Source organism: Microtus oregoni, unplaced genomic scaffold (assembly GCF_018167655.1).
Source record: "Microtus oregoni isolate MIOR12 unplaced genomic scaffold, Mior012 000000F_ref0000247, whole genome shotgun sequence".
NCBI classification, from domain to species: domain Eukaryota; kingdom Metazoa; phylum Chordata; class Mammalia; order Rodentia; family Cricetidae; genus Microtus; species Microtus oregoni.
Window position 1 is genome coordinate 14,362,189 of NW_024543059.1, and position 23,226 is coordinate 14,385,414.

At 48.0% G+C, this 23,226-nt stretch overlaps 1 protein-coding gene across 1 annotated transcript in view; it reads left to right on the top strand.

Moving 5' to 3' along the window:
* Positions 1-23,226, top strand: part of Iqgap1 (IQ motif containing GTPase activating protein 1) — a 90,322-nt gene that overhangs the window by 64,320 nt on the left and 2,776 nt on the right. Inside the window, exons 16-37 of the mRNA XM_041663679.1 lie at positions 557-647; positions 817-984; positions 1,565-1,707; positions 4,548-4,718; positions 5,429-5,512; positions 5,603-5,674; positions 5,772-5,841; positions 6,203-6,411; positions 6,828-6,983; positions 7,513-7,676; positions 8,531-8,755; positions 11,467-11,607; positions 11,699-11,783; positions 13,027-13,259; positions 13,784-13,916; positions 15,584-15,686; positions 16,293-16,428; positions 16,914-17,001; positions 18,905-19,117; positions 19,622-19,788; positions 19,950-20,072; positions 22,825-22,933. Coding sequence (XP_041519613.1) covers positions 557-647; positions 817-984; positions 1,565-1,707; positions 4,548-4,718; positions 5,429-5,512; positions 5,603-5,674; positions 5,772-5,841; positions 6,203-6,411; positions 6,828-6,983; positions 7,513-7,676; positions 8,531-8,755; positions 11,467-11,607; positions 11,699-11,783; positions 13,027-13,259; positions 13,784-13,916; positions 15,584-15,686; positions 16,293-16,428; positions 16,914-17,001; positions 18,905-19,117; positions 19,622-19,788; positions 19,950-20,072; positions 22,825-22,933 — 3,084 coding nt within the window. The remainder of the gene's footprint in view (positions 1-556; positions 648-816; positions 985-1,564; positions 1,708-4,547; positions 4,719-5,428; positions 5,513-5,602; positions 5,675-5,771; positions 5,842-6,202; positions 6,412-6,827; positions 6,984-7,512; positions 7,677-8,530; positions 8,756-11,466; positions 11,608-11,698; positions 11,784-13,026; positions 13,260-13,783; positions 13,917-15,583; positions 15,687-16,292; positions 16,429-16,913; positions 17,002-18,904; positions 19,118-19,621; positions 19,789-19,949; positions 20,073-22,824; positions 22,934-23,226) is intronic.

The following is a 23,226-nucleotide window of genomic DNA, read 5'->3' on the forward strand; positions in this document are numbered from 1 at the left end:
AGACCCTTTTTCAAAAGAAAAAAACAAACAAGCAAACAAAAAGAACAATAACAAAGAAATCCTAAAAACAAACAGAAAGGTTTAGATGTGATCCGGTGACACCTGCAGTGACGACGGAAACTCCAGGCTTTAGTTAGCTGTGAGAATGAAAGGATCTGGTTATAATAAGACTTGACAGTCTTGAAAGCATTGGTTGTAGTGGAGAATTTGCGCTGCCTCTGTGTGTCAAGGGCAAAGGAGACTTTCTCGACTTAGTGTGTTAATTAATATACACGCTATGGCTTTTGTCAAACTGTACAAGTCACTGGATCCCTTCCTGGTGTGTCTACTCCTGCTCCCTCTGCTGCTTCCTGAACTGCTTGATTCGTCCTCATTCATCCTTTCCCTCCATCTGAGCCATTTCCCGTTTATTTTAGGGCAGGTTTTTGATGCCTGGCTTTTTCCATTCAGTTAATCCACAGCTCATGTGTGGGGCTTCTTCTATAGCCGAATCCCAGAAGGCCCTCATACCCTGACATAATGGCTCTATTATTGTTTTGCTTTTAATCATATGTAGGAAACCCAGGATGAGTCTGCTGTGTTATGGTTGGATGAAATTCAAGGTGGAATCTGGCAGTCCAACAAAGACACCCAAGAAGCTCAGAAGTGTATGTACCCACGTGTCTGCTGTTTTGTTTATGTTTGGGTGGAGGGTGAGAGCCATAAGCCTTTGGTCTGGTGGGTGGGGGATAGGTGGCTGGTAGGTATGGTTGGGAGAAGTCATATGAATGTAGACACCTTCTAAACGGCTACATTAATAATTATCTCCTGAGACAGTTGCCTTGGGAATCTTCGCCATCAATGAAGCTGTCGACAGTGGTGATGTTGGCAGAACTCTGAGTGCCCTTCGTTCCCCGGATGTTGGCTTATATGGAGTCATCCCCGAATGTGGGGAAACATACCTGAGTGACCTTGCGGAAGCCAAGAAAAAAAGACTAGCCGCAGGTGAGTTATGGGGGAGTAAACACACCCGTGAACGTGTGAGGAGACGGCAGTAGAGGGAAGGGGCACATGGAAGGAGAGACTTTAGTGTACGGTCTTGAGGCTCACTTTTCAGGAAGTAGTCCTAAGCTTTGAACGCTTGTAGACAACTGTGTTAACCAGACCAGTTTTATGAGAGTGTGGGAGAGGTGGAGAGACTTGACTGTCTGCCTTCTCTAGGATGCCATAGCTCTGATTAGCTGAGGACAATTGAAGAAGTTCAGAGCAGAGACTGGTGTGTAGCATTCTCCTTCCTGAACTGCATTGCTGAATGGCCACCCATCTTTTTAGGATAGTTTTCTATCATCCAGGTCTTAGAGAAACGATTAGTATGGTCGATTCTGTGGTGGGTGGGCTAGGCATTCCATTTTTATGATATGACATAGATGGCATTAATGAGACATTTCTGAGCCGAGGGTTAGTGGACAGACCCACGGAACAGGTTCTCACAGCTGACTAGAGTACATCCTCTCTCTGGGGTTGGATAGATCGGTACGGGAGCATGGCTCTGGGCGACCTTCATTTTCCCTCTGTCTTCTGCCAGGAGACAATAACAGCAAGTGGGTGAAACACTGGGTGAAAGGCGGGTACTACTACTACCACAATCTGGAGACGCAAGGCGGAGGCTGGGACGAACCTTCGGACTTTGTGCAGAATTCTGTGCAGCTTTCTCGGGAGGAGATCCAGGTAGGCCACCTTTCTTCACACAAGAAGTGTCTGACAGAAAATGCTGCAGGGCTAGTGTTAGTCAGAGGGCGACACTTGAGCTCACTTGGACTCAGATGCAGGTTGTGTAATGAGTATTTTGGAGAAATCCTGTTTTAGTAATCTGCGAGAAGTTGAAGTCTAAATCTGAGAACGTCTGAGTTGCACAGTTCCGTGAGCTACGTTGTGTGGTTATTAAAGAAAACTTGGGGGGACCCATCGTCTCTGCCTCTTGGCCTCTGAGTGTTGTGGGAACGTCAGGCCCGGAGCAGAGCCGGTGAGTGCAGGCAGAGACGAGGCTGTAGCACAGTGCAGTCGTGGAAACGCCAGGGAAAGTGTAGCTGTTTCCTGGAGGAAAGCAGCCTCAGTGACATCATTAACAGGTGAGGAAGAGAGCGAAGAATGCTCTAGACAGAAAGGATGCAGTGGGGGACGTCACTGAGGGTGGGAAAACCACGTCTGTGTGAGGAAAGAGACTGCTGCTGGCTGACAGACAGGTGCAGCTGGAGCCACCGCAGTGAGGGAGAGGGAGCGACCAGTGCTGGGCTGAGGGGTGGAGGCTGCATCTAGTGATTTCTAGCCTTGGAGAGTCTCTGGTCCCCATAGGCACAGCTGGACTTAGACCCTGCCTTACATGTAGGTCCAGCATCCCAAAGGACTGATGTTCCCTTACTTTTAGCACATGACATAATCTCTTCCTCCTGCAAAAGCTGTGGCTCGCAACTATGGCCCCTCCCATTCCCCACTCCGCTTTTCATCTTCCTGGATATCCACTTGATCCTTCGTTTGCCCTCAGGAGGGAAGTCTCTCCTTTCTAGAGCTCACTGTCATGTTATTGCCTAATGCCTTCCTCCCTGGTTCCTGCAAGTCCTGACTTCTCATGTTTTCCATTATTGTACTTGTCTGGATTTCAAATGCAGGGTGTAGAGATTGATCCTGTGGGTCTAAAGCAGAGGCTGGGTGTCCACATTTCTAACCAGTTCCCAGGCAGTGTGGTTGCTACTGTTCTAAGGACTGCATTTTTCAGTATCGGTCCCCACACAAATCATGCCCTCCTTTCCCAAAGACAAAGAAAAAAAAAACGGAAAGCAGTCAGTCATGGTGGTGCTCGCCTTAATCCCACTCTGGAGACAGAAGCAGGTGGAACTCTCAGTTCAAGGCCAGCCAAGTGTGAGTTCTAGGATAGCCAAGAAGACATAGAAATAGACCCTGTCTTTTAGGAAAAGAAAAAAAGGCAAGCCCGTAGGATTTCTGATTTGACCTAACCTACATTCACATCCTGTCTTTAGTGCCCTGAAAGTTAGTCTGCCCCAAACTCACTGTTTCCACCCACTTCTTAGCTTACAGCAAAGTAGCATCTTGTCTGGTATCTTTAGTGAAAATGCTTTCTTTAGCATCTGGCAACAGCCTTTGAGTTGTCAGGTGCGTTTAGGAAGTCACTGCCACTCCCTCAGTTCATCTCCGTGAAGTTCTCCCTGCATCTCCTGCTTCTGATGCTCTTTCATGATCCCTCGCTGCCTTTCTCTGCTTCTGCCTGATGCAACTGTCAGCCTCCACTTCTCCCTGTAGTGCTTATAAGCAATTAAGAGGGGATCCTGCAGGCAGTAAGCAATGACATGACCATGACCTTTATTCAAGCCTGTTGCTCCAACTCCTACCTTTGGGGTGTGACCTGAGATCTGTACCTCCATGTCTTAGCCCTTTCCCACACCATCAGGCCCCCTCCATCTGGAAACCCAGACATCTCAGGCACAGCTTGACAGAAGAACAGAAGCACTTAGCACACTGTATTTTTCGTGTGCATGTTAGGGCCCAGAAAAAAAGTCTACTACTAAGGAAAGGAAGAGAGGGCATGTTGGCAGGTAATCAGATAGGGGGATATTCTTAAATGTTCCCACCGCTGCTGCCTCGTTCAAGCCCAGGACCTTTTACTGGGACCACAATAGTAGCATTCTAATTCACCTTATTTGCACTTAATTCAAAATCCTATCTCAGCATGCTGTGTGTGTGTGCGCGCGCGCGCATATACACCTTTAATCCCAGTATTTAGGAATCTGAAACAGGGTGATAAGAATTAAAGGCCAACTCAGGCTATATACCAAAATCTGGTCTCAAAAACAAAATAGAAGTAACCGGGGCGGGGGGAGGAGAGTGGTGGCACACAAGTGAATACAACTCCCCTCTAGTCTGCTAGATGTTCTTCCAACAGTGCCATGTTCTGTAAAAAAAAAAAAAAAAACCTGATTATTTTATTCCTCTGTTTGAAAGGTTTTCTACTGCCTATCACCTGTAGTAATGATCCAAACCCTCTAGGCTGCTGAGCAAAACCCTTCACAATATGTGTGGTGGGAGATCCTGCACACCTTAGCTCTAGGTTCTTCACTATCATATGCCAGTGGGTATAAGTCATGGGTACAGGAATAGGGATGAATTAAAGGCCTGCCCTTGGGGGGCTGGAAAGATGGCTCAGTGGTTAAGAGCCTTGGCTACTCTCCCAGAGGTTCTGAGTTCAATTCCCAGCAACTACATGGTGGCTCACTGCCATCTATAATGAGATCTGGTGCCCTCTTCTGGCTTAAAGTTGTTCACACAGATGGAGCCCTCATAAACATAAATAGATAAGTAAATCATTAGAGTCCTGGCCTTTAATATTTAATTATTAATTCACTAACAAATCAGCCTGGTCCTGGAAACACACCTGGGGTATTCATGTCCCTTACTCAACCGAAGATTAGGAATAATTGAAGGAGAGTGAAGTCAACTTGTATGCTCTGAGAGAGGCTTTGTGTCCCTTCCCTGAATGTGACCAAATGCTTTTCCAGAGCTCCATCTCTGGAGTGACCGCTGCATATAACCGAGAGCAGCTTTGGCTGGCCAACGAAGGCTTGATCACCAAACTGCAAGCCTGCTGCCGTGGCTACCTAGTCCGACAGGAATTCCGATCCCGGATGAACTTCCTGAAGAAACAGATCCCCGCCATCACCTGCATTCAGGTACTTCACCCAGTGAGCAGGCCTCTCAGACAGGAGGAATAAACCGTCACTCTGTGAAGCGGAATGTGCGAGTGTGTTTCTTCTGACCTCTTTTCTCTTTAATGGAAATTATAATCATTGTGCTTAACGGCGGTGGCAGGAGGCGTAGACAGCTCTGCATCATGTTTTCTTTCAGTGGCTCTGGGGACAACGTGTGCACCTCTAGAGAAATCAAAGTGATGCTGTCACAATCACAATAAATCAAACAATAGTGTCTCGGTGACAATAGAAGGAAAATGAATTAGGAATTCGGGCCCCATGGCTAACTAGATACCATGTGTCTCTTAAGTTTCCTTAACTCTGAATGGACATATTAATGTGTATCTCCCTTGCCTGATAACAGTTAGGATGACAAATCGGTGTGACTTGGTTGTAAGGGGGTGACAGGTGTGGGCTAGGCACACAGCTCAGTGGTAGAGCACATGCAGAGTGTACACAAGGTCATAGATTGGGTCCCTAGCACCAAAGCCCCAGACAGAACTATGGGTAGTGTTCCACTGATGCCCGGGAAGTAGTGTCCTCCCAGGTGGATTTTGGTCTGTGCCTGCAGAGGTGCTTCCTACAGCGTCATCAGGATGATGTGCCTGCAGAATAGCAGAATAAGATTTTCTTTTTTTAACTTTCACTGATGCTTTGGAAATAATGCTATGTATATTGTGTGATGCTTTTAGTCACAGTGGAGAGGATACAAGCAGAAGAAGGCATATCAAAATCGGCTGGCTTACCTGCGCTCCCATAAAGATGAAGTTGTGAAGGTACGGTAGCCCAGCAGGGTTTGTCCACATGGGGCGCAAGGGTGACATGTTGAGAAGCCTCCTCTAAGTTCCAGGCTCCTCTCCCCACAGATTCAGTCCCTTGCCAGGATGCATCAGGCTAGAAAGCGCTATAGAGATCGGCTGCAGTATTTCCGAGATCACGTGAGTATCCTCAGGCGTGGCAGGCTGGTCAGGTGTACTCTTCCTTGTACCTGGAGGACAACTGAGTAAAAGACTTTCTTTCCTCTTTGTTCCTTAGATAAATGACATTATCAAAATCCAGGCTTTCATTCGGGCAAACAAAGCTCGTGATGACTACAAGACTCTCAGTGAGTAACCATGGCTCAGCGGTGAAGAGTTGAGGCAGTGCTTGGGAGCCCTCAGGTCCTGGGCACTCTCCACGGAGCTCTTTGGTTGTCCTGAAGGCAAGCCTTGGGGGAAGGGTGCCACTGTGATTAAGCCCTTTGCTAACATGTGGCTAGATGTCTTGCTGCTTGCCGACGTAGCCCCCGTGGTAACCCAGCAATAACAACGGAGGAGCTGCATTTGGTGGTTGTCCTAGCACATCTCAGGCCTAAGTGTTGATGTCCCACGTGTCACTAGAGCTTCAAGACAGTGCTGACCCCTCCTCAGACGTAGAGTGTTCTGGAAACTTGGGTCTTTGTCTGAGTCATATTTTCTTCGTCCCAGTCAATGCTGAGGATCCGCCTATGATTGTGGTCCGAAAGTTTGTCCACCTCCTGGACCAAAGTGACCAGGACTTCCAGGAGGAACTTGATCTTATGAAGATGCGAGAAGAGGTCATCACCCTCATCCGTTCCAACCAGCAGCTGGAGAATGACCTCAATCTCATGGATATCAAAATCGGACTGCTGGTGAAGAACAAGATCACACTGCAGGTACGGCCTGTGCCTGACCGGCGTGGTGTGTCTGTGGCTGCATGGTGTGCCTGCAGCCACATAGTGTGCCTGCAGCTGACATGGCATGCCTGCAGCCAGCATAGGTACCTTGTGCTGCTCCAGGTCCTGTTTCTCTCTTCCTAACGGACTGTGGAGGCCGCCTCGTCTAACAGGGACTGTGGAGGCCACCTACTCTAACAGGGACCGTGGAGGCCAACTTTCTTCTTAGCTAATCCTCTTCTAATTCCGCCAGTATCGTTTTGTGTTCCACATTTTCTAAGATTTTATTATAAATAATGTCTCAGTCCATGTCTAACTATACAGAAGCCTGGTTTGTTTTAGGACAAGGTCCAGGTGCAGAAGTGTGGCCTCTGCCCTGCCAGCCTTTTGATCTGTGTGATGGTTTTTGTCTGTAGGACGTGGTTTCTCATAGTAAAAAACTTACCAAGAAGAACAAAGAGCAGCTGTCGGACATGATGATGCTGAACAAGCAGAAGGGAGGCCTCAAGGCCTTGAGCAAGGAGAAGCGGGAGAAGCTGGAAGCCTATCAGCACCTGTTCTATTTATTGCAGGTAAGGGGCTCCTGGGACCAGGTGGGAAACCTGGCTGATTGCCTCCTCGCGGGGATGCCTGGCCCAGATTCCTCTGGGAGTGAGGCATATGTGAAGGGCAATCGTGTTTTCCTTCTGTATATTATAATCCTTGACGTTTTACAAAGCATGATCTTGGGAGGGGAAAGCTCAAGATGCTTCAACCCTAGACAGAGAACTATGGGCAGCTTAGGAACACTGAGAGCAGGAGAAACAGTCTTCCCAGGGAAGAGCACACCAACTGCACACCAGATGGTCAGCCCTGAAAATAGACATACAAGTAACGTTACACACATTGAGCAGGCTATATTTATATATTTATATATCAACAATTAAAGAAAAAGAGGCCAGAAGTTTGAGAGAGCAAGGGAGAATATATAGGTGGGCTTATGGGGAGGAAAGGAAAGGGGGGAATAATCAGATTACAATTTCAAAAGAATTATAAACATAAATTTTAAAAAATCAGCCTTTATATTATCTAAAAGTTTCTGATCTGTTGGTTTTATTTCAGACCAACCCGACCTATCTGGCCAAGCTGATCTTTCAGATGCCTCAGAACAAGTCCACCAAGTTCATGGACTCTGTAATCTTCACACTGTACAACTACGCATCCAACCAGCGAGAGGAGTACCTACTGCTGCGGCTCTTTAAGACGGCGCTCCAGGAGGAGATCAAGTACGGACGGGGTGGGCAGGGCCTTACGTCACCAGAGGTGCCCATAGTAGTTTGGACTCAGACTGTAGGACAGGGTGTGGGGGAGGCCCTTCCATCACTGGAGACGCCCACAGTTCAGACTCAGACTAACCTTTGCCTTTCCTTGCTCTCAATTTGTGAGAAATACTCTTTAAAAGTATCCACTTCAAAAACAGCTAGTATAAAGCATTGGTAACTGCCTCATAGTGGTTCACTCTGAAATCCCAGCATTCTAGAGACTGGGGCAGGAAAATAGTTTGCCTTTTATGAAGAGGCATGAACGACCTATTAACCCTTCAGCTGAACTAAACTAGACAGTAGCTAATTCTTAACAGTTATTACTGTAGCATAGTACTGCAGTTAGACAGAGAGAGAGACAGGTGGGGCTGGCAAGATGGCTCAGTGGGTACTGCCAAGCCTGATGACCTGATGGTAGAATTACCTACATACACATTCTACATAAATAACCACACGTAATCTTTAAAAGAAAGAGTAGATCAGGCATGGTGTCCCTGCTGTAATTCCAGCATTCAAGATGCGGAGGCAAGAAAATCATAGCCCCTGTTTCAAACAAAACACAGAAAGTGTTGCCAGGAGACAGAGGCAGGAAGATTAGGAGTTTGAGGCCAATCTTGGCTACATAGAGAGACCTTATCTCAGAGAGAAAAAAAAATGAAATTATAGTACTTGGTCCTAACAGGAAGGGTCCAGTCAAGATTCCTGCAGCTGGATGAGCATCAGTAGATGGTTCTGTGAATATTTGGAAGGGCTTCCAGAGGAGCATCCTTAACTCGATAGTTCTGAGATTAGTTTAATTTGTGTTTGATATCTTATAGGTCAAAGGTGGATCAGATTCAAGAAATCGTGACAGGAAATCCTACGGTTATTAAAATGGTTGTAAGCTTCAACCGTGGTGCCCGGGGCCAGAATGCTCTCCGGCAGATCTTGGCCCCTGTGGTGAAGGAGATTATGGATGACAAATCGCTCAACATCAAAACCGATCCTGTGGATATTTACAAGTCTTGGGTTAATCAGATGGAGTCTCAGACAGGAGAGGCAAGGTAAGACGATCATAACGCTTTTCTTTCATGTGTTTGCTGTTCTCTGTATTTTTTTTTTTTAATGCAGTTGCTTTTGGTTTACAAGAATAATAGTTCAAGTAACTCTTCCTGCCAGACATTTTGTCATCTCAGTGTTTGGAATCTGGAGGCAAGGTCAGTCGTAGCTACCTGGTGAGTTCAGGCCAGCGTAGACCACATGAGACTCAGTTACACACACACACACACACACACACACACACACACACACAATCTTTCCTTTGAGGACTGTGCTTCAAGTTAAGTTGATATTTTACTTATTTAGCAAATATTTATTGAGTGCCTGTTATACGCCAGCACTTAGATAAGTGTAGAATAAAGCAATAGTGAACAAGACATGCGTGAGGTAGCTCTGCAGGGAAAGGCTTTTCCTGTGCAGTGATGGCTCATACATGTAAGGCCAGCACTTTGGAGGCTGAGGCAGGTATTCAAAGTTAGCTACAGAGTGAGACCCTATTTCAACAAAACCAAATCAAACCAAAAAAATGTGTCCCTTGTAGACCAGTGACAAAGTTTTCTGTGTTGTTAAGGTGTGTGTGTGTGTGTGTTGTTGGCGTTGGTGTTTTCATAAAATGGAAATTGAATGTTTTTTCAGTGCTAGTACCTGATGTAGGAAATCACCCAGCATGGAAGCACCGTGGGCCCCCAGCCTTACTTACCCCCCCACTTCTACTTAACCACCCAACACAGCAGACTCGGACCTTGGCACCTCTAAGTATCATCTCTATCGTCTTGAAATTTCCCTCTCAATTTAATCCCAACACTTTTGAGGCAGAGGCAGGTTGATCTCTGTGAATTTGAGACCAGCCTGGTCTACAGAGTGAGTTGGCAGGACAGCCAGGGCCACACAAAGAAACCCTGTCCCAGAGGGGTGGGGGAGTTGTTCTCAGTGTTTTCTCTGACTGAAACCACTGACCCTTGTGGTTTCAATTCTTTTGCTTGTTGCTATTTTTGTTTTATTTGTTGACTTTCGTGCAATGCTGAGGACAAAGCCCAGGACCTTGTACGTGGTGGACGATGAATACTCAGCCACTAAGCCACCCTCCCCAGCGCTACTGCTTGTGACAAACAAGCATGTAAGGGTACAGTGACTTTTACTAGTCTGAAAGTGACAACAAGAGCTTACAAATTAAACACACAGGGCTTGATTGTAAATTACAAATACAGTACTGGTATCATTCCGTCTGCTATGGCAGCCGTAGCCCTGTCTGCTTGTCCTGGTTTACTATGGTGATTATAACCAACTTACCACACATCTGTTCCTTGGCTTCAGTTTCCGGTGGCCTTTGGCACTGCTTAACTTGTGGCCACGTGACTATGTTCTCTGCCTCCCTGGCTACCTCTCCTCTCCCCTGTATACTAAGTCTCCCTCTGTCTCTCTTATTAGGTCACCACTTGGGTAACCTAAGATAGTCATCACTTTTATTTTTAAAGTTTGGAAGTACGAGAACCTTTATCCCTGCGTTTCTTTTTGTCTTTCAGCTCCTTGTCTTTCTTTCCGCCCTGCTAAGTATAGGCCCATGTTGTAGTGCATCCGTTAGTCTGGTGTCAGTCAGACTTTCTTTTTCTTTTCTTCCTTTTGGACAAGTCCTTATGCATCCCAGGCAGGCCTTAAATTCCCTGTGTAGCTGCAGACGACTTTGAACTCTTGATTCTTCCGCCTCCACCTCCCAAGCATGCACTTTAAGGGCCTGATTTATGTGGTGCTGGGGACTGAAGCCAGGGCTTCGTGTATGCTAGACAGACGCACTGCCGCTGGCCCACTCCCCATCCTCTCATGCCTGCCTCTTCTGACTAACCCAGTGCTCCCTCAGTCCTGTGGGCCGTCTTGGTCTCCACTGTTGGACCTCACCTTTGTTCATCCTCGTCATCTCTGGTTCAAGTTGGGACACTGGTTTCCCACATCTCTCATCTGTGTCTGTCTGTCCATCTTTAATTCCTTGGAGCCAGGGCAGTCTTTCCTCAAAAAAAACTGTGTGTCCATGTCAGGGAAAATGGAGGTCAGAGGACAACTTTGTGAAGTTGGTTCTCTCTCTCTCTCTCTCCACCTTTCTGTGGGTTCTGGGGTCAAACTCAGGTCTCCAGGCTTGTGTGACAAGCACTTTCACCCTCCGAGGCATCTCACTTCTCTAGAACCTTTAACTTTTAGTGGCTACTTCTGGCTTCTAAGCAAGTCCAGACTTAGCAGTTCCTCCAGGATCTGACCGCCTTTCTCTTCCTTCTGTTCTTCCCTGCTAGAAGACCCTTCTCTATTTGCTTGAGCTGAGGTGTCTGTCATTGGGGCTGGGAGCTTCCTCTGTATAAGCACTGTTTAACTTCATTGTGGGGATCAGCACAGGGCCTGGGGTATGCTAGGTAAGCGTGGTCTCGCTGAGGTGACCTCGAGCCCATATGGTGTGTCTGTGATTACCGCTTGCATGCCAGTGCTTCCGTGAGAGGGACTCCAGGGATGTGATGTCTTAAGTCAGTGCTTATCAGGGCCTGCCACGTAAGACATCCAGTCACAGCTGACAACCCAAGTTCAGATTTCAGTCCTAGCTTTACCAGCTCTGTGCAGAGGCGCTTCAGTCAGCAAACCTTCCGGGTTTTTCTTTTCATAAAAGGTGAGTTTCCTGCCTCGAGAGCTATCCTGGGGGTTGGTCTAACGTTGCCGGGGCTCATTTCTGTTTTCTCAGCAAACTGCCCTATGATGTGACCCCTGAGCAAGCCTTGTCTCATGAAGAAGTGAAGACCAGGCTAGACAACTCCATCAGGAACATGAGGGCCGTGACAGACAAATTCCTCTCGGCCATCATCAGTTCTGTGGACAAGATCCCGTGAGTGCCGTTGGTCATGACCCCAGATCAGTCCTGGCATTGATGATGTACTCTGTGGCCCTGACCGCACTCTGTTTTGTCCACCCCACAGTTATGGGATGCGCTTCATTGCCAAAGTGCTGAAGGACTCGCTGCACGAGAAGTTCCCTGACGCCGGCGAGGATGAGCTGCTGAAGGTGAGAGCATCTGAAGGCTGCCTGGGTCCCTGCCCTTCTCGTAGCCCCTAGAGACAGGTTAGAAACCCAGCTCTGACCACAGACCTGCAGGAAGTGCCTGAGCGGCAAGCGCCAATCCTGCTGCAGCTCGTCCTTGACTGTGAGCCTCAAAACCAGCTGTAAATAGAAGGCGATATCCCTAATCCAATAGCTTCTGCTCATCTGAGAGACTCACAATGTCCACTAAGTAGAAGAAGTTGGATTTTTCCTGAGTCCTCTTTTCTCTGAAGCACTGCTCCCTCTCCTGGTGGCCAGGCGAATAGCGGCAAGCGCAGTTCCTCTGCTCCGCCCAGGCTTCACTGCTGACTCTCCTTACTCGGCTGTACTCTTTCTAGTTGTCTTTTTATTTTTTTTAATCTGAACGCTCTTCTCTTCTCTCTCCTAGTTCTGTGCTTTCCTACAATGAGGCCTCGGTTCTAGACTTTCTGTTCAGGTGAATTAATTTTACTTTTTTCTGGAACTCTAGGGGAGATGCCGTGATTGTCCTTGAGCTCTCCCGGGGAGATGTGTGTTGAGTGAACCCCACTTCAGAGGCATGAACGTGGCCTTTGCAGTCTGCAGCATGTGGATGGTGGGGTCGGGCAGATGGCATTGTGCTAAATAGGTCATCTTAAGGGTTACCTCTCGCTGTGCCCCACAGCTTCATAGAAGCCCACCCATGAAAACCAAAGTGCAGGTGGGCTGCAGCAGCCTTGGCTGCTACTGTCACGTGAACACAGGGCGTCCTGACATGTTGGATCACACAGTTTAAATGGCACTTGTATGTTCTGAATCCATTCTTTTCTCTCTCTCTCTCTTTTTTTTTTTTTTTGGTATTATTCGAGACAGGGTTTCTCTGTAGCTTTGGAGCCTGTCCTGGAACTAGCTCTTGTAGACCAGGCTGGCCTTGAGCTCAGAGATCCACCTGCCTCGGCCTCCCGAGTGCTGGGATTAAAGGTACGCGCCACCACCGCCCAGCTCAGAATCCATTCTTTCATTGATCCCTGGTAGTATTTTTTTTTTATCCCCCTACAGCCCCAGAACTATTTATTTACTTATTTCAAGTTCCAGGTCTTGAGGGAAGGCTATGTGCATGCATGCATGTCGGTGTGTCTTCTGTGTTTGCCTTTTCCTCGCAGGACTGCATTTTCCCATGTCCATTGCTAGCACAGTCCCGCGTGGCTTCCTCGGCAGTGTGGTGTTTACGCCTGTGCTTCTGTTTCAGATCATTGGAAACTTGCTCTACTACCGATACATGAACCCGGCTATCGTGGCTCCTGATGCCTTCGACATCATTGACCTGTCCGCCGGGGGCCAGCTCACCACAGACCAGCGCAGGAATCTGGGCTCCATCGCAAAGATGCTCCAGCATGCAGCTTCCAACAAGATGTTCCTGGGCGACAATGCCCACCTAAGCATCATTAATGAGTATCTTTCCCAGTCCTACCAGAAGTTCAGGTAAGGGCAGAGTAGATGGTGCATACCTAACCATTTATGATACTTCTGCCTGTTTGGTGTAAGGGGGATGTTGACCTCACAAATGAATCGAGAGATGTTCCACTCTTCCCGAGAAGTTTTGCATTTCTCTGTTGTTGTTGTTGTTTTGGTTTTTTGGGTTTTTTTTTTTTTTTGTTTTCAAGATAGGATTTTTCTGTGTAGCCCTAGCTGTCCTAGAACTCACTCTGCAGGCCAGGCTGTCTCAGGTTCAGAGATCCATCTACTTCTGCCTCCCGAGTGCTGGGACTGACGGTGTATTCCACCACCTCCTGGTAGTTGAGTGATTCTTGTGGGTGGAAATAAAACTAACCAGAGAACTGACTGAATTCCCAGGGCTGCCAGGCGGGAATTGAACAGCAAACATGAGGCCATTTTTCTAGAATGTCGTTGTCTTGGCTGCTTAGTGTCTTGACATGTGCTGGCAAGGTCTGAGTGCCCTCTCCACATCTTCCATGCCAATGCCTCTTGCTGCTGCTGCTTTTCAGGCGGTTTTTCCAAAGTGCTTGCGATGTCCCAGAGCTGCAGGATAAATTTAACGTGGATGAGTATTCTGATCTGGTCACCCTCACCAAGCCGGTCATCTACATTTCCATTGGCGAAATCATCAACACCCACACCGTAAGTGTTTCCCTTAATGACATCAGTTCATCACACCGCCCTCATTACCTTCCCTGGCACCTGTCTCCTCGCTGATGGCCAGGCATCTCATTTTGCTGTGATCTTGTTTTGTTTTGTTTCCAAGACGGGATTTCTCTGTGCCCTGGCTGTCCTAGAACTCGCTCTGTAGGCTAGGCTGGTCTCGAACTCACAGAGATCCGCCTGCCTCTGCCTCTTGAGTGCTGGGATTAAAGGCACCACCACTGCCTGTACCCTATTGTGATCTTAATTGACCACAGCTCCTTGTAGTTTCTGATCCTTTTCTACTGCTGCTCTTTGTGGTGCTGGGAGTGAAATCCAGGGCCTAAGTGTACTAGGTGCTCTGTCCCTGAGCTACCCTCCGTCCGCGCTTCATACCACAACTATCCGCTGTCCTGCAAATTAGCCCTAAGCTACATGCATCAGGATCTCCATGCTGACATTGCAAAGTGATATTTGCAGCTGTATGACAGTGTCTCGACCCAGCATCCCTAGGCATGGATTCCAAAAAGTCCACTGAGCGCAGGCTCAGTGGCTTGGTGAAACGCTCTCTTTTATACCAGCTGTCTGACTCATTCCTCTCACGCAACCTGGAACACCAGCTTCTGTCCCTCTGTGACTGTGGACTTTTCCTTTCGGAAGCTCCCTAATTATACAGGTTTTTCTTTTTCTTTTTTCTTTTTTTTTGGTTTTCGAGACAGGGTTTCTCTGTGGCTTTGGAGCCTGTCCTGGAACTAGCTCTGTAGACCAGGCTGGCCTCCAACTCACAGAAATCTGCCTGCCTCTGCCTCCCTAGTGCTGGGATTAAAGGCATGCGCCACCACCGCCCAGCTACAGGTTTTTCAAACACAATTTTCTTCTTCCTTTGTACATCAAGAAGTACAAATGAGTGGTAGCACACGCCTTTAATCCCAGCACTCGGGAGGCAGAGGCAGGCAGATTTCTGTGAGTTGGAGGCCAGCCTGGTCTACAGAGCTAGTTCCAGGACAGGCTCCAAAGCTACAGAGGAAAATCCTGTCTTGAGAAAGAAAGAAAGAAAGAAAGAAAGAAGAAAGAAAGAGAAAGAAAGGAAAGAAAGAAGAAAAAGAGAGAGAAAGAGCTACATGAAAACACATGTAAAATGCTGCTGGAGTTTCCAATGCTGTCCTCTCTGAAGACATTACCTGGGATAGTAGCTTGCATGAGACCTCATTGCGTGGCACTAAGATAATATTAGTGTGAATCTGGATGCTTCTTTTCTGAATAAAAAGATACTGTACATTGGCAGAGTTTAAAACCCAGCATTGGGAAACAATAACAAAAAACAACCAAAACAAGCTATGTCCCTAGGACCCTGAGCAAATCTCAGTGTGCCGTCACATTGGTGCTTATCAGACGTAGCCGTGAATTTAGTCTGTGTCCTGTGGATCTGTTATGGCCAGGAGGTAAAAAGGGGACCAGGGCAGGGTTTCCCGGTCTTTCACAGTGGACGCTGTTCCATGAAGTTCAGTGCTGCTTTGTCCCTCATGCTGTTCACTAGGTGAACTTGCTTGTCCCCTGGCCGTGGTGGTTTTGTTGTTTGGCCTCTTTTGTGGAGCTCTCTGTTGGGCCATGCCAGTGGGGACGGAGGGTTGAGGGTGAACGTGGGGTCAACCACTGGGTCTTTGCAGCTCCTGTTGGACCATCAGGATGCCATCGCTCCAGAGCACAATGACCCCATCCATGAACTGCTGGACGACCTTGGCGAGGTGCCCACCATTGAGTCCCTCATAGGTAATGTTCTTCATTAGCTACTGAAAGATGAGCAGAGCGCGTCAGGATTATTGTCATTGCCTCTCTGATTTTGCACTGTATCGAATTCTAGATACCCTGTGGGAGACAAAACCAACTTAGGCCCCCACCTCTGAGCAGCTGAGTCCAGTGAAGCAGATGCTTTCAAATACAAAGACAAAAATAAGCATGTATAATTAGAACTTCTAGGTCCTAGAAAGGGAAGGCTATTTTGAGGGAGAATTTCAAGGTTACATTGTTGAAATTTTTTGAGAGAAGGAGTCTCACTTTGTGGTCCTCTCTGGCTTGGAACTCACTAAAAGACCAGGCTGGCTTCACACTCTCTCGGCCTCCTGAAGGCTGGGACTGGAGGTGTGCATCACCGTGCCCAGTGAAATGACTTTTTACGCATTTATGAAGTTACTGTATTGTGGACCTTTTTGCTTAACCGTTTGGCATATCTTCCTCCGCTCCTCAGTAAGAACTGCCTGCCACACTTTAGTGCTCCTTCATCAAAAGTCACTGACCTGCATGGTGTTTATTTGTATTGTGTTCCTTCCAAAGTGTCTTTTTGTTACATTGACTCTCTCTACGCTCCCAAAACTACAGGGGAAAGTTGCGGCAATCTAAATGACCCCAACAAAGAGGCACTGGCTAAGACAGAAGTGTCTCTCACGTTGACCAACAAGTTTGACGTACCCGGTGACGAGAATGCAGAGATGGACGCTCGGACCATCTTACTGAAGTAAGTTTTGGAAGGGAGGAGGAAGTGGCCTGGAACCCAGTTCACCTGCAGCGCCATCCTGGCCTCCCTTGCCCATCACAGCACTCACCGCCCTGCGTTGTGCTTGGCACGGGGCTTCCTTTCTAATAGACAACTGCAATCTTGGAAACCCTCCCTGTACCACCTGTTGTAGCTCCTTGCTCCTATGCCAGTAACTGCTGCCCCTGTGGGTGCTGTCACAAGGCACTGTGGTGGTGACGGTGCTTCAGCTACTGCTTAGATCCAGTGACGAGGAGGTGGCACTCACAGCCATGTTAAAACTAATTCCCATCTCGCTGGGCAGTGGTGGCGCACGCCTTTAATCCCAGTACTTAGGAGGCAGAGGCGGGTGGATTTCTGTGAGTTCGAGACCAGCCTGGTCTATAAGAGCTAGTTCCAGGACAGGCCCCAAAGCTACAGAGAAATCCTGTCTCCACAAACAAAACGAAATTCCTATCTCATTGCAGCACAAAACGTTTAATTGTGGATGTCATCCGGTTCCAGCCAGGAGATACCCTGACTGAGATCCTAGAGACACCGGCCACCAGTGAACAGGTATACGAAGGTTTCATACCTGTCCCCCCTAAACTGGATAAGATCTTCTATGGTAGGAGCATCCCTGGGGATGGCGGATAGGGGTACAGGGAAGGGATGGGCCTCTAAGGTGAGCATGGATCTAACTTTGGGACAGTAATAATTAGGGCTCATCTGACTAAGAAAGTTGGTGGCTTCTGAGTCCAGAAAGTGTTCTTCGGACATGAAACACCCTCACAGACGAGAGAAACAGAGAGGAAGGAGAGGGGGTGGACAAGAACTTGATCCGGGGCAGAGCAGTCTGTCTAGGAATTGAATGCCTATCTTATAGCTGTAATTGCATGGATACCTTGGTTATGTCTGTAAAAGTACAGGATGTGGCTCCACACTTAAAGACCAGTTAGGAAAATTGTAATACATACATCTGAAACCGTGAGACCCTTCGAAATTAACTATAGTATCAATTATAAAAATGCCAGGAGAGGGACAGGTGGTAGTGGCACACGTGTTTAATCCCAGTATTCGGGAGGCAGAGGCAGGTGAATCTTTGAATTCGAGGCCAGCCTGTCCTACAGAGTGAGTTCTAGAACACCCAGGACTGTTACATAGAGAAACCCTATCTCAATAAACAAAAAATGCCAGAGGGCTGGAGAGTAGGCTCAGCAGGTAGGAGCACTAACTGTTCTTCCAGGGGGAGGACCTGGGTTCAATTCCCAGCATCCACATGGCAGCTTAAAACTGTCTGTAACTCCAAGATCTGACACCCTCACACAGACACACATGCAGGCAGAACACCAATGCACATAAAAGTTAAAAAGAAACAAACCAGAAGTTGCTGGATTTGGTGGACAGGCCTTGATCTCAGCAAAGATATCTGTGAGTTCAAGGCCAGCATGGTCTGCATTGCTAGTTCCAGGCCACCCAGGGCTACACAGTTAGACTCCATCTCAAACAAAACAAAACAACAAAACCCCAGAGTTTTCGAGGTGGCGGCCAGTGAGGAACAGAGTGTCAGGAAGTCAAGACGCAAGCAGCAGAGCCCAAGCCACACTGAGGATTGGCTGTGATGGAAAACAAGAAAATCCACAGGAACACTGGGGCCAACGAGGGAGGAATACAGTGAATCTGGGGTGAAGATGGAGAGGGGGTTGCTAAAAAAACAATTCTGACGGTGGAGTTATCTAGAACTCCAGAGCTCAGACTGGGTGAGGAGATGGTGATGACAGCCGTGGGTGCCAAGGTCAGAAAAGACTGACATTGTTAAAGAGGGATCTGGTGGGCCTGGAAGTACTCCATATTATCCTAGTTCCATAGGAGGGTGAGAGAGGAAGATTACCAAATTCAAGACCAGCCTGAGCTAGCTGGCAAGTAGCCTAGTCTCAGTGTTTTGTTTTGTTTAAAAAAAAAAAAAAAAAAAAAGCAAGGGAAAGGGTAAGAAAGCATGGCAGAGTGTGAGGAGGGGTTCCTTGATACGACACCACGCGTGTTTGCAGCATTTCTGAGAGCAGAGGGCAGGAGCCTGCTTCAGCTCAGGCAGCGAGTCAGGGGCAATTGGCAAGATTTTTGCCGGGCACTGCTGTTGCGTTAATTTGTGTAGCTATATTGAGCCACATTTTGAATAAAATAACAGTGACTTCAACATCCCAAATCAAGCTAGGAAAAGATAACAGATTTCATGGCTCATGGAATCTAGTTTCCTGATTACACCTAGTGTCAAGGAGGCCAAGCATCCAGACTCACAGCTGTACTCTGCTAGGCAGAATGAGAGATTTCACCTTGATGCTGTTCCTTGTTTGGCATTTAGTAGAGGGAGGGAGTTTGCGGTGAGTGTGAGAACTCTGCATCCAAGCGCAGATTTGCTAGAGGGGTCCAAGTTTAGGGCTGCTATGGTGAACTTATCCAGTGTTCTTGTTTGCATCTGTAGGAAGCTGAGCATCAGAGGGCCATGCAGAGACGCGCTATCCGGGATGCCAAAACCCCTGACAAGATGAAGAAGTCGAAACCCGTGAAGGAGGACAACAACCTCAGCCTTCAGGAAAAGAAGGAGAAAATTCAGACTGGCCTAAAGAAGCTAACGGAACTTGGGACCGTGGACCCAAAGAACAAATACCAGGAACTCATCAACGACATTGCCAAGGTACTGCATGCAGGGACAGCGGTGGCCCAGCCTTGTTTACTGTCAGTACTCCAGGAGCTCGTGAACAGACAGTAGCCACTTAGACCACAGTACAGCTCATATGCAGGCCTTTCCCACAATAGCTACAGAACATATACACTTGATTTGTGTGAATCTCCCCAAGCCAGGGCCCGGAGTTCTAATTTCACTGAGATAATGCTGTCTGCACCTACGAACTTGGTTCATTTTCTTCCCTCTCAGGACAGCATGTTTCTGAGGCTTAGACCAGCTTTGTAAGTAAAGTCTAAAAACACAAAAACCTGAGCACACAGCTCCCTGTTGCCAGAGGATACAGGCCGATGAGATCTGGATTTCATTTAGGTTGTGAAAGCTGGTCGCTGCCCACTAAGAACGGTTGGCATGTTTGAGTTCAGCCCAGCTAGGTTGTAGAGTTCGTGAAGGGTGCTGGTTCAAGAGGCACAGGCTGCCTGTCCTGTCTCCCTAAGTTCTATGATTGCGCCCCAGGATATCCGGAATCAGCGGAGGTACAGGCAGAGGAGGAAAGCCGAGCTGGTGAAGCTGCAGCAGACGTACGCAGCTCTGAACTCTAAGGCTACCTTCTATGGAGAGCAGGTGGATTACTACAAGAGCTACATCAAAACCTGCTTGGATAACTTGGCCAGCAAGGGCAAGTGAGTCTCTGTTTGAAGTCATTCCCGGGGTTGTTGGAGGGGTGGGAAGAAGTAGAAGCCTCTTCGAGAGTGCAGTGAAAGAGTCTGTCCTCACTTCCACGATGTCTAAGACTTGTAGTGGATTGAAGTCCTCATAATGTGGTCTCTATTTCCCTTCACAGGGTCTCCAAAAAGCCTAGGGAAATGAAAGGCAAGAAAAGCAAAAAGATTTCCCTGAAATACACAGCAGCAAGGCTACATGAAAAGGGAGTTCTTCTGGAAATTGAGGACCTCCAAGCAAATCAGTGAGTGTTTCCTGCTTCTGTGCATGTGTATGTGCTGGTGTGTGTGTGTGTGTGCGTGTGTGTGTGTGTGTGTGTGCGCACGCGCGCGCGCGCACACGTGAGTGAGCATGGAGGCCTGTCAGTGTCAGGTGCCCTCTTCCTGTTCCCCTCACACTTATTTTGGGAGGCTCAGACCTTCACTGAGTCTGGAGTGCATCAGTCCTGCTGGGCTGCTGGCTAGAAAGCCCCTGGGCTCCGCCTGTGTCCACCGCCCTCCTTCCCAGTGCCGTGCTTACAGGCAGGGATGCACTGCTGCGCCCAGAGCCTTATTTTACGGGGATGTTGGGGATCTGAACTGAAGTCCTCAAGCTGGGGAAGTAGCATTTTCCTATGGAGCTGTTTCTTCCCGGAATATTTCCATTTCAACTTTGTTTTAGAAACTTTTTTTTAAATATGAATTCATCCTGTTGTTATCTTATTATTCTTACTCTCTTTCTAGGTGGCTCTTTTATATATGTTTTTAATGTGCAGAGCTAGGTTTTACAAGCAGTTCATTAGCCTGGCAATAAGAAGAGAATGCATTTTTAAGTTATGTTTATTTTACCTGTGTGCACACACATACACCACAGTGTGTACATGGAGGTAAGATGACGGCTTGCAGGAGCTGGTTCTCTCCTGCTACCACGTGGGTCCCAGGGACGGAACTCTAGCAGTCAAGCTTGAGGACACCTGAGAATGAATTTCTTTTTCCCATTTATCCCAGGCATTGACACCAGCATGTGTACACGCCCCATCATAATCTCTCATCTTAGAATCAGGAAGCCGTTCCCTCATCTTCTGTGTCTGATCAAGATATACTCTCTTAGTTCCCATTCTACTGCTGTGACAAAACACAGTGACCTCAGCAACTTAGAAAAGGCAGCATTGGGGGCTGGAGAGATGGCTCAGAGGTTAAGAGCATTGCCTGCTCTTCCAAAGGTCCTAAGTTCAATTCCCAGCAACCACATGGTGGCTCACAGCCATCTGTAATAGGGTCTGGTGCCCTCTTCTGGCCTGCAGGCATACACACAGACAGAATATTGTATACATAATAAATAAATAAATAAATTTTTTTTAAAAAAAAAAGAAAAGGCAGCATTGGTCTCAGAGTCAGCCCATGATCATGGTGGCAGGGACACCGGCAGCAGGCAGGCGGGCACAGCACTGGTGCATTAACAGAAAAGTCACCTCTGATCCACAAGGTAGAAAGCAGACAGAGAGAGAGCAAGGCTAGGCCTGGTGTGGGCTTCTGACATCTCAAAGCCAGTGGCACACCTCCTCCCACAAGGCCACGCCTAATCCAACAAGGCCGCACCTCCTAATCCTTCCCAAACCATTCCACCTACTGGTGCCCAACATTCAAACATGAGCCTCATTGAAACCACCATGCGTGCCCTCACAAAGCATTTGCTTGGTTCCACTTAGGGAGCAGCTGCATCCTTCCAGGAAGCCCGGCTTGCTTTGCCCCAGGTCAAAATAGTTCAGGTCTCTGACCCAGTGTCCTCTGGCAGCCTTGGCATTTTAAAAACTAGTACAAAAACACACAACATAGAGTTCACGTTGTAACCATTTTCAAGGGTGCAGTTCAGGGTTCGCGTTGCTAGGAGGGTTTCATCTGGCACATTCCCTTCCTGTGTTCCCCTCTGGCCAGCCTCCGGGCCCTGCTATGCTCCTCATGGTCTGTACGTGACTGCATTAGTTACCTCACATTCATGAAGCCGTGCACTTCTTAGCTTTTGTGACTGGCTTGGACATTGAGTTAGCATGATGTCCTAGAGATTTAACCACATGACAGGATTTCCTTCATTTTTAATTTTAAGGCTGAATGATATTCCATTGTCTGTACCACATTTTGTTTCTCGTTCATGCACGGATAGACAGTCACAGTTTCTGCTTCTAAGCTATTGCGAGAGCCAGGTCTTCCGGCGTATGCCCAGAAGTGGGGGGAGGACCGTGTGGTTCCTCACATTTTGACTTTCTGAGCACAGATGCTGTGGGTGGTCTTTTATCCTTGGTGTCCTCTTGCACACCTGGGTGGCTCTCTGTTGTGTTTCCATGACCTGGAAGTGTGAGGTGATGCACTTTGTTCTCTTGGGGAGCAGTGTAACCCTACTTGTTGCCGGTACTGTGAAGCTTCCTGTCCTGGGGCAGCATGTACTTGGCACGCTTAAGTGTGCACATGTGCTCTGTCCGCCAAAGCCTCTGCTTCTCGCCGACTCTCTCTTCTCTACCCAGTCAGCTCTCCCTAGCCTCAGACGTCTGTGCAATCGCTCTCCTCCCTCTGCTCCCAAGACAGGGTTCTCTCTGTAGCCTGGCTGTCCTGGAACTCACTCTGTAGACCCGGCTGGCCCTGAACTCAGAGATCTGTCTGCCTCTGCCTCTTCTTCCTGAGTGCTAGGATTATAGGTGTGAGCCACCACATATTGCTCCTTTATCTCCTTTTATGACTAACTTTCTACGGTAGCTTCAGGGAAGAGCCCCTGGCATCATCGCTTTGGGTCGGTGTGTCATTCCCTGTGGGTCCTCTTTGAGCAGAGTGCAAATGCTTCTTGGAAGAAGAGACCATTTCTCTCTCCCAGAGGGCATGGGAGGATGTCCTTGCCCATGGTGCCTCCCCCGCAGGAGAACTCTGGTCCTATACCTTCTACCAGGCGCCCCGATGTCCCCTCCCCCACCTGAGAGTATCATTACCTGAAAACGTGGCGCTCACCCGTATGGTGTTGTGTTTCAACAGGTTTAAAAATGTTATCTTTGAAATCGGTCCAACAGAAGAAGTTGGAGACTTTGAAGTAAAAGCCAAGTTCATGGGAGTTCAAATGGAGACTTTCATGTTGCATTATCAGGTGGGTGCGCGCAGGCGTGGACCTGAAGCTCTCGGATGAAGTGTGTATTCCAGGCCAGGCTGTGTAATGAAAGCCATCTTCAAAATCCAAAGCCAAAATCATCAGAAAACTGGGAGGGTTCATAAGCAGGGTCCAGACCCCTCTGGCTTTGTGTGTGCGCCGTCTCATAGGCCTCCTAGTTCTGTCGATTGATCTGTTGTTTTTGCAGTGCTGGGAATCAAACCCAGGGCCTCCCCCACGCTCTACTCCTCTGTGTCTTCTCCCTGCCCCGCTTCACACTGCTGTGGTCTGGC